This window comes from Hylaeus volcanicus, chromosome 5 (genome assembly GCF_026283585.1).
Source record: "Hylaeus volcanicus isolate JK05 chromosome 5, UHH_iyHylVolc1.0_haploid, whole genome shotgun sequence".
Lineage (NCBI taxonomy): Eukaryota > Metazoa > Arthropoda > Insecta > Hymenoptera > Colletidae > Hylaeus > Hylaeus volcanicus.
In genome coordinates, this window is record NC_071980.1 from 10029407 (window position 1) to 10040630 (window position 11224).

General features: G+C 39.7%; 2 protein-coding genes across 4 annotated transcripts in view; one reads left to right on the plus strand and one right to left on the minus strand.

Annotated features, from left to right (window-relative positions):
- LOC128876912 (carbohydrate sulfotransferase 11) overlaps window positions 1-696 on the minus strand; it is an 8086-nt gene extending 7390 nt beyond the window's left edge. The window contains exon 1 of one of the 2 annotated variants that reach the window (XM_054123730.1): window positions 181-686. The gene's annotated coding sequence lies outside the window, so the exon portion shown is untranslated. Of the gene's footprint in view, window positions 1-180 lie in introns of both variants that reach the window. The other variant, XM_054123731.1, reaches the window with a different exon arrangement.
- LOC128876913 (inactive hydroxysteroid dehydrogenase-like protein 1) overlaps window positions 1-10766 on the plus strand; it is a 12924-nt gene extending 2158 nt beyond the window's left edge. The window contains exons 1-5 of one of the 2 annotated variants that reach the window (XM_054123732.1): window positions 5432-5670; window positions 8813-8976; window positions 9045-9281; window positions 9925-10268; window positions 10336-10766. In XM_054123732.1, coding sequence (XP_053979707.1) covers window positions 8817-8976; window positions 9045-9281; window positions 9925-10268; window positions 10336-10539 — 945 coding nt within the window. In that variant the 5' untranslated portion in view covers window positions 5432-5670; window positions 8813-8816 and the 3' untranslated portion in view covers window positions 10540-10766. Of the gene's footprint in view, window positions 1-5431; window positions 5671-8812; window positions 8977-9044; window positions 9282-9924; window positions 10269-10335 lie in introns of those variants that run through there. The other variant, XM_054123733.1, reaches the window with a different exon arrangement.
- The last annotated feature ends 458 nt before the right edge of the window (window positions 10767-11224 follow it).

Consider the following 11224-nt stretch of genomic DNA (forward strand, 5'->3'; position numbering starts at 1 on the left):
TCCGAAATAGTACGCTCGTTATTTTTATTATGAATTGGTTCCTGTACGAATATTTATTAAACCGACTGTATATAATTTCAACGATTTACTATTATTTTACGCTTTCCGAAATAGTACGCTTGCTATTTTCTATAATTTCGTTTCCATTTTGGCTATTCGATTCGAAGAATGATCACTCACCTGTCGCGAGGAGAACGATGGACCGCAAGTTGTCAAAATGTACGTGGCATGGCCGGCCGTCTCGTGGACCTCCAGGCACGCGTCGTCGAACGCTTCTTCGCCGGTCCCCGAAAATTCATCGAGATCGTTTGAGGTCGAAGTAACGTCTCGAGATAAAAGTGGAGATTCTCGATCCGAAATGGTCCCTCGAGAGAATCGACCTCGTTCGAGGTGGCATCGGATTTGTTCGTTCCGTCGGCTACATTTGGCGACGCGCGAGGTCCGCCACGGAAGAACACTCGAAACACTCGAAACGTCGGACGATTTCAAGGCGAACACGACGATGTAAAACGAGTCGAACGGACGAACGGTGCGCAACAGGTAAGTCGGCTGTTGCCTTGTCCCGAGGACCTTCTGACATAAGACTGGAACGTGGTGGCAGGTTGTGGAAGTGAAAGAAGCTGCGCGCGCCTCCGACACTTCATCTTCGTTTCTTCGCCAGTCGTCGATCTTTTTTCCTCTCCCGTTATCCATCCGCTTTCGAGCCGTCCGCAGAAAATTCGAAGGTCGCGACGAATTCAGGTACAATCGCACCTGATAGTAATCTTATTAATCGGGCTGATACCAAAACGTTCCTTGCGATATCCTGTGCCCTGTATTTATTCAAGTGTTTCGACTATGGAGTTATCGATAGACTCCGGATCTATATGCATTTACATTAATTTGAATATCCAAGAAATGAATCCAAAATGATTGAAAGTAAAGTTCGTGTTATAATATTTGCTGAATAAAATAAATTCCGATTTAGATTCAATTTTTGTAGCCACGTTCGAGAAGATTTTATTTTGCATAAAGATCCGCAGTCTAGGTATTACAATGACCCTTTCTTCTTAATTATACGTTTATCCGTATTGCTCTTAGATAAGGGAACGTCGCCAAGTGCGCATCGAATGTTTTTCTATTTTATACTAACAAAATCACTATAATAGAGAATTCACGGTACGAAACACACGAATACATTTAGATTCAACGACTGCCTGTAGTCGACTAACATTGATGTCTTATAATTCTGTCCTACAGAAGAAACCAAACGTTACAATTCTTGGAAATGCTTCGACGCTTTGTGTTTGTTTACATTGTGATGGAGCTCGCGAATAGTACTCTTTCATCCCATCATCATTTACGCTACGTATACAAGCATATACAGGATGTCCCAAAAGTCGGGGAGGAGCCGGAAATGGGGGATAGCTGAGACGATTCTGAACAACAATTTCCTTTGTAAAAATGTCGGATGGGGCTTCGTTAAGGAGATATTAAGAGAAAACCCCGACCAATCAGAGCGCGCGTAGACCGTTCAAGCGGCCGCGGTAGCGAAGGCTACGCGCTAGGCGGCAGCGTCAATGTCCTTCGATGCACGTCGAGTCACTTGTTCGCGTACAAGCGCGGCCGCCAGCGCGTAACCTTCGCTACCGCGGCCGCTCCAACGGTCTACGCGCGCTCTGATTGGTCGGGGTTTTCTCTTAATATCTCCTTAACGAAGCCCCATCCGACATTTTTGCAAAGGAAATTGTTGTTCAGAATCGTCTCAGCTATCCCCCATTTCCGGCTCCTCCCCGACTTTTGGGACACCCTGTACAGTGATGACTCCCAGATATATTCGGACACTAGTGTATGGTTAGCTTTATGACTTGATATCGTAGTTATTAAAAAAGCAATCGTCTTCGTTACTTTTTCCAATATTAAGTCATTTATTAATGTTATTAAAGACGTATACATTAATCCAAAAATTTACATAAATTACATAATAACAATAAATAAACGAAAGAATATCAGATTTTCGGGTACGATAAAACACGGAGAAGGCATTGTAACGGTGTGGGGATGCATTTCGACTTTTGTCGCTGGCCATTTAGTTTTTATCGATGGCATCATGGTTAAGAATGCTTATTTGAATCTTTTAAGAAGCAATTTAAAACAAAGCGCAGAAAAAATGGGGATTGCCGAAGATTTAAAATTTTACCAGGATAATGATTCTAAACGTAAGTCGCGCATTGTCTAAGAATTTTTATTGTATAATTGGCCCAAAGTCCATCCAAAGTTCATCCACCTCCGCAATCACCAGACCTTAACCCTGTAGAAAACTTATGGGATAAGTTGAACCAACGGATTCGCAAGACACCCATTCGTTCCAAAGAAGAACTTAAAATTAGGCTTCAAGAAGAACGGGCATCCATTTCGACAGGATATTTAAAAAAACTAATCTCTAATATGCCGAATCGATTGAGACATATTGTAAAAGTAAAGGGATTTGCAACAAAATATTAATGTGGAACATACAATGTTTAATTTTAATTAATAAATGTTATTTCTCATAGTGTCCGAATATTTTTGTGACCTGAAAATGCGGTATTCTTTCGTTTGTTTATTGTTATTATGTAATTTATGTAAATTTTTGGATTAATGCATATATCTTTAATAATGTTAATAAATGATTTATTATTGGAAAAAGTAACGAAGACGATTGCTTTTTTAATAACTACGATATTAAGCCAGAACGCTAACCATACACTGGTGTCCGAATGTTTCTGGGAGTCACTGTACATTTTTTTTTTTTTTTTTTTTTTTTAAATAAATGGGGTGTCGCATAATTATGTCCATCAGTGTATCTCGACGCCTTTCGTCGAACCTTTCGATCAGAATTCGACTCGAATTATTCGAGCCATAGAATTCATTTAACGCGTTGATCTCTAGCTACGAGATAACGTGTAATATTTCTGTGCAGCTACGACGAAACTCGTACTATATCCACGCATATGCAAATAGATAGCGTCAGGAGCAGATAAAAATCAAGGTTGACTCGCCCGAAAATGTTATAAACAGAAAATACGATAATATCATCATTAATGGGTTAGTCGCAGTCAGGAAAATGGAAACGGACAGCTTCTTGTGTGTGTGTGTTTTTTAAGCTGTTAAATAATAATTTTAATTAATGAAATGTAAATATATTACAAAGTATGTCTTGAAGAACTATAAAAGAATTTTTGTTTTAAAAAAAGGTTGATTCATTTCGTCGTAACAGGCGATGGCGTGGGTGGCCAGTTGGTTTGCGGTGAGCAAGATTTCTTCAAACTGGTGCACCTGAAAACAAAACTAAAGGTACATTTAGAAAATATATTAGACTAACGGGTCTCTGATCGAAGGATTATCTATTTTCTCGTATACTTTTCTTTTTATCCTGTATTGAATCGCTTAATTTTAGTGAAAAAATTGAAAATCAACTTCAAATGTACGCCATCTTGTTTTAAATTAATTTTTACCAAAATCCTTCGTTCAGGGGGGCCCGCTAGACTAATCTATTTTCGAAATCTACCTTTGTTTTTGTTTTCCGGTAAACCAGTGCAGAGAAATCTTGCTCACCGCAAACCTGTGCTTTTAAATCATCGTCTACGTCATCGCTCTTATGACGATACAAATTAAACGTTTCTTAAAACAAACAAATGTTTTTTAGTTCTTTAAATCATGCTTTACAATATACTTAATTGTTACTTATGCAAATTATTATTTAGTAACTAAAAAACAAGGAACTTCCCGATTTCCGATTACAGCGCCATCTATCGCGAATGAAAAAAATGTTTGAAACTAGTGTTTTGAAAAGGTCTCATAGCCAGCGTTCACAATGCATGATAAAAAATGAGGTGTCCGTTCAAAAAATCATGTTGACCTTGACGTGACTTTGACCGGTCCTTTGAAGGTCAAACGGACACGATCGTTCAATAGAATTTTTGAAACCCTAAAACATTTCTCTAAACCATTTTTCTCACAAATGTTCCATTTTGGAAATATTTGACTGTTTCCATACTTTTGGAGCACCCTGTATGTGTATATACATGTGTTATACAAATGTAATAATAGTAATATATATGTATATATATTATTTCCGTTTAGTTATTCGCTCATAAATTTATATTCTCCCATCTAGATTGCGTTATGGAGTTAAGTTTTCTTAAAAAAAAAACAAAAAACTAAAAAACTACTGGACCGAATTGGAACAAAATCTAATCAACTCTAAGTTAGATTGATACACATCGATTGCATCATCGATCGTTTTGATCTCGCTAGTAGTTTTTTTAGAAAACGTTAATGAAAAATTTGTTTACATACGTACGTACATACGCACACACACACACGAACAATTTGTTAAAAATAGGCTAAAATTACTCCAATGACCTTGAAACATGGAGATCCGCTAAAAAATCGATTCTTCATTTTAGAGGCAAATACAATAACTTCCCTATAAATCGGAAAAGTTGAAAAACACAAAGGAATGTCGTTTTTCCTCTTCCTGACTGCGACTAACCCCTTAAAGGGGTTGTAGCATCTAGATAATCTATATAATTTTGTTTTATGTAAAAATATTCATAAATGAATGAACAGCAGCTGTTTGAAGTTGACTTCTCGAAAATGCGCCGTGCAACGCACAGATCACTCTAATTATTTGAAATCAAAAATCCACCAATTTCTCGTTAAAATATAGTAACGCGCTTTGCATCAACCTAGATTAAAAAAAAAAAAAAAAAAAACATTTTAAATTTAAAATTTCACGCCACGTTAAAAGAATCTTGTCAATAAAAAAAATGATTAAAACATTGTTTATTTCAATTTTTATAAAAACCTTCAGGTTGATGCAAAGGAGAATAGTTTGGGGAATATTTTGTGCCAAGTTTCATAGCAATCGGCTGAGAAATCTCTAAGCTACATTGCACGGCACGCGAAATTTGGTGTTTTGAGAAAAATGCGTTTAATGTTTCAGGATCTAAAAATAGTCCTTCGTGTACCGTTTGGAGCGCATCACTTTGATGACTCTGTAGGTACACTTAGACTTCGAAGTTTTACCTGAAATGGTCGGAGCACAGTCTCCAGATGGTAAACTAATTTTCTAAACAAACAAAAAAAAGGTCAAAATTTTGAATTTTACTTGACCCTCCCCCCTTAATACAAAAATTCACCGAGGACAACTTGGACGATTTTGTGCTTAAATATTTTAATAAATCCATGCACGCGCGCGACTGGTCAATGATGCGTTCCAAGCCAATGACGAAACCCCGCGCGCTTAATTAGCGAAGGACCGTCGACGCAAAAAGTTCGTCTGTTTATGCGCACGCTTCCCACCTGTGCAAGAGCCATCTTATCTTAACGCTGTCACCGGATGGCTCCCGTGATATTCAGAGAAAGTGTCTTACCTTCGATTTCCATTCGCGGCGTTCACTTGCCGCGGTAGCTTTCGTCTTTAGTCTCGCTTTAGCCTTCGTTGGCTGCTCGTCCACCGAAAACAGCAGTCCGTCGCGGAAATACTGGACGATCGAATTAGCGTCAAATGGTCGGAATTAGGGTGGCGAAGGTGAAACGAGCCCTAAGCGTTTCCTGTCAAGATCCAACGGAACTTTGAACGACAGATGACCACGGTATCGCGTTCGCAACGTGACACGATACGAAAGCTTTCCAAGCGCTTAGGTAACGTCGCAACTTTCACTCATTGCATTTCGACGGAAAAATATCTTTCGATACGCGAAATAATTCGACATATAATACGTGTACAGATATTCGACGGTGATAATTACACGCGCGATAACAGCGTCGGATTAGTTCGCGATAACAGCGTCGGATTAGTTCGCGATTAATTTTGTAATAACCGCTCGCAATGATCACGCATGTAAGAAATCGCGAATCGGTTCTTTCTTCTGAAATTGTAATCTTTCGGAGCAACGTGATCGTGTCCGAGTATTCGGTAGGTACAATTATCGATTAATCATCGATCCATCGATCGCGACATTTTTACGTTCGCCTATATCTTCGGTCGTAAATTTTTCGAATGAAATCGGTTAATATTAGTTCGTGCTGACTCGCTACTACTAGCGCCACATTTCAGAAGAATCCTTTCGGTTTTACAGGATGTACAATAATACGTGCTTAAAGCGTCACGCGTTCAAAGTTGTTTTACGAGTTTCGAAATTTCCTGCTTCGGCCGTTGGGTGGACGAATATTCACAATCATTGTCATAAATTCGTCACCGCATTAATTGTTATGCTAAAGATAAGGATGTGATTATCACACGGGGAAAAATACCCGGACGATACAACATTTACTGACCGCGGTAAACGACGTGTTGTTATGCGCGTTTGTAACTCAAAAACGTACGAATTCTAACTGCAATACTTTCTAACTATTTTGATCCCTGGTTCTTAATTGTTCCTACTAATAAACATGGGTTTATTAGTTAAAGCATATTACCAGTTGACGTTAGTCCAGTTAGATTCGTGGCAATTGAGAGGCGGGCGCAAACTCTACCGAAGTTTGTTATAATCGCATTTTTACGTTTGCTTGTTAGATATTCCTAAAACGAAAGAGGGAACATGCAACGCACGAATAAGCGAAACTTATTTTACACGATGCACAGTGCGGAATAACTGGACAAAATTCAATATTAGTATATATCACAATGTGAGGCACATTTCTATCGTAGAAAATGTGTGTCAGCGTGGAAGTTGTTATAAATAATCATGTATCAATCATCTGTATCCATAATACAATCTTTATCTTTGAATAAGCACACAGACAAAACGGCAAAAAATATCCTGAGTTCTCAACATATTTGGATACATTATTTGTTATATTTTAAGAAACTTACGAGTTTTCTTATAAATACTTGGATCGTTTGGTTTTACATAATTTTTAATAAGGGACCGTACTGTTGGTGTAGGGTCGCAATTGGAAGTTAAAAATTTTGATTTAATTCATTTATGGATTTCTATAAAAATTATTTCTCACATCCTCGGCCAAAGCGGAGCATATTTTGTTAAATAACATATGGGTGCAACTTCCATTATTTATGAGAAAAAAATTCCTAAAGAATTCGAAATATGGACTACTAAAGCGACAATTTTACAATATTACATCATTTTCCTGTATGATAATCATAAACTCATACGTACCGTTGGATTCAGAATAAAAAGAACGCTTTTACTGATCCAGAAATAAATCATAATTTTCAAAAATTTCGAGGGGCGGGGGGGGGGTAATTTAAAAAAAAATTTGCTTTTTTTTTGTTGTAAATTTCTTGGTATTGGTTTATAGGCCTCTAAAAACAGTGTAATGTTTATTTGAACATTCTTTTTGAAATCTCTAATCTCTAATTAGAAGGATTAATTTCTCCCTCAAAATGCAAAAGTCGCACGTACTGAAGATGATGTAATTCATAAGAAGGTCCCACAAACGAGTATACAAAGTTTCATCAAAATCGGGATTTGTTAATTTTTTGTTAAATTTCTTAATTTCGTTGTGAATTTATTAATGTTTATGGTTAATTTTAATTTTTTTTTGTGAATAAATAGCAATACATTTACATTAGTAATGAAATTTTGATTTTTGTCCACAATTTTGCTATTTGTCCGCACTGTGCGATGGCTCGTTGCATTAGGTGTCCTTGTTCGCAACGGTAATCACTGTTTACGTAGACAGTGCCGTAACAACGGCGCGACGAAACAGGCGCAGCTGTGTTCGGCGCGCGAAACGAAGGATATCGACTCGGTTGAGAGTTGCACGTGGTTTTTATTTTGCTTGATGTTAGACACATTGGACGTTGGGAAAAGTATTGTAAAGTATATATCTCAGAAAAAGGGCCTCATTCGGTTTTGAGGACGACAAAAGGATAGAGCTTGCCAGAATTAAAACAGTCTTTCGTAATAATCGTAAATGCACTGAAACCATCCCCACCACTGGTGGGTATACCCCTTGGGGGGTCCAGGAGTTCGAGTAGTGTTTACATGATCGTATATTCTCTTTTTGCCGACGAGCTTCGAACGTAGAGAAAGACAGTGAATAAAGAAGAGGAGAGAGCGAAAACACCGAGGCACGTCGGTGAAATAACGTAATGCAACGATGAAACTTTCTTATTATTAACTTTTTTGTTGTGAAACTTTCACCATCATATTCCTGATATATTTCTGGTTAAAATGAGACCAAACACGACGTAACTCGCAACATATTTACTTGTAACAACTTATCATGTATCATATATCGTAGAACACTAACTAAAAAAAAAAAAAATATGCATGGTAAATATCGTCCGAATTGTATCGTGTTCGGTCTCATTTTAATCAGAAAAATAACAGGAATACGATGGTAAAAGTTCTACAACGAAAATGTTTCACCGACGTACGCTGGTGTTTTCGCTCCGTCTTCTTCCGTCATTCGCTGTCCTCCTTTACGTTCGAAGCTTATCGGTAAACATCAGATAACGTACGAAGTCTAGTTCAGTCCGAAGTTTATGCATTTATTATATTATTTTAACGTATACCTATGTTTCATATTTCTTTTATTCTGTCGTCATTGAATACGAATAGAAAATTTGTTCTTATTTGGATCGTACATTATTCATACAAATATCTTGACGAATAGATTATTGTATATACAGGGAACTCATTTAAAATTAAAAAAAATTTCCTCGTATAAATATAGTCCTCGTTACGGGACTGTACATAGATAACGATTGTTTATCAACAAACACGAGCGATATATAAGCATGTGTAAAAAGGAAACAATTCTTTCGCGAGTTGTTCCGAAACCCGAATGCAATTGAGTCGCGTATATGTTTCAGAAAAATGATGTTACAACTTGCGTTCTGGCTACTGATCGGTTTGCTCGTGGCTTGGCTTCTCCTGAACAACGTCGGAAGCGTCGTTAGAGCATTCTGGGAATTTCTCGTGCCGTTAATCAACACGAAACCGATCGATCTGCGCAAGAAGTTCGGAGAATGGGCAGGTGAGCGAGCGTCGACGCATTCGAGGGAATTTCGCGGTTTTCTTTGACATTTTTTATTGAAATTTTAGTGGTGACGGGATCCACCGACGGGATCGGTAAAGCTTACGCGAAGGAGCTGGCCGCCAGAAATTTAAACCTAGTGCTGATCAGCCGAACCAAGGAGAAGTTGGAGAAGACCAGGGAAGAGATTTTACAGGAGAATCCGAACATCGAAGTGAAGATCATCGTGACAGACTTTAGCGAAGGGAGAAAGGTGTACGGAAAGCTCGAAGAAGAACTAAAAGACGTACCTATCGGTATTTTAGGTAAATAATCGAATACGGTTACTGACATTCTTACAGGGTGTACCAAAAATGTTGGAGGTCCCCGAAAGGGGTGGTTCGGGTGATTTGGAACAACTTTTTCCTTAGCGAAAATGTTGTCTGAGACTTCGTTGAGGAGATATTAACGGAAAACGTCGAGCAATCAGAGCGTCCGTCTGTGGAGCGCCCGCGGTAGTCTATGCACCGTGAGCGCTCCACCGCGGTAGTCTACGCACCGCGAGCGCTCCACTACGGTAGTCTACGCACCACGAGCTCTCCACCGTGGTAGCCTACGCACCGCGAGCGCTCCACCACGGTAGCCTACGCACCGCGAGCGCTCCACCACGGTAGTCTACGCACCACGAGCTCTCCACCGTGGTAGCCTACGCACCACGAGCGCTCCACCGTGGTAGCCTACGCACCGCGAGCGCTCCACCGCGATAGTCTACGCACCACGAGCGCTCTACCGTGGTAGTCTACGCACCACGAGCGCTCTACCGTGGTAGCCTACGCATCACGAACGCTCCACCGTGGTAGCCTACGCACCGCGAGCGCTCAACCGCGGTAGCCTACGCACCATGAGCGCTCCACCATCACACTCGCGCTCCGATTGGTCGCCATTAATTTACGCACGGTCATTTTCCAGTGAACAATGTCGGTACCCAGTACAGCTACCCCATGTACCTCGGCGAAGTTCCCGAGACCGAACTGTGGAACATCATTAACGTGAACGTAGGAGCGACCACGTTAATGACACGATTAGTCATCAAGCAAATGCAAGAACGCGGAAAAGGCGCGATCGTGAACGTGTCTTCCGGTTCGGAACTGCAGCCATTGCCATTGATGACTGTGTACGCCGCGTCGAAGGTGTACATCAACAGCTTTTCCGAGGCGCTCAGAGTCGAGTACTCTCGATTCGGGATAACTGTACAGCACTTGACGCCATTCTTCGTCAATACGAACATGAACGCGTTCAGCGATAGACTGCAGGTGAAGTGGCCGTGACACGCGACGAATAGATTATTAAACGAATTATTGTAATATATTGTCGTTGCAGGTGTCCAGCGTTTTGGTACCGAGCGCAACAACGTACGCTAAAAACGCAATCACCACGCTTGGAAAGGTAGACACTACTGCTGGCTACTGGGCCCACGGGATCCAAAAGATTTTTACTCTACTTCCACCGAGGCAGCTCAGAATTAAACTTGGCATGTTACTATCTCGGAGTTTCAGGCTGGAGTACTTCAAGAAACAAGCATAGATCCTCGTCTACCTTTATCGTTTCATTTAGATCTCCATATACTAATTCACAAACCAAAACGCGCAACAAATGTACTAATTTTCTTATTAAAGTTTGATCCTGACACGTCGTCGATCGTGAACAGCGAACGATTAGATTTTAAGAATGCAAACTCCTTTGCGAATGCATTTGAAACTGTACGACTACGATAGGTTTTCTAAACAAATAAAGAACATTGTTTTCCTTTGTTTAAATATTTATATCAAACTAGCAGCTCCCGTGATTTTCGTAGAACGAATAGTCGTCATTCGTTCATTCATTTATTTAAAGTGCCTAACTTATTATACAAAGTTATTGCACTAGTGCTTACTTATTACTACCTCATTTCCATTTTTCTTATCATCGTCTTACATGACTCCTGCATTCTTTTAATACTGTTTGCAGTATATCTTACTTCTCATCTCTAGCTTGGGTACCTCGGGGTTGCTAAGCCCGTACTGTAGCTTCAAAAAACACCGCTACAGCCCCTGAGGGCTAATATCGAATGATACTCCTCGAACATTTTCATTCAGATACATGTGTTACATGCAATATTCCTTTAACTGTACCATAAATTTCTCTTGAATAAAAGTGGGCCATAGATCGCGTATTTCAACTTTCACGGTGCCTGCGCAGAAAATCCACGAAAACGGCTCGAGCCGAGCAC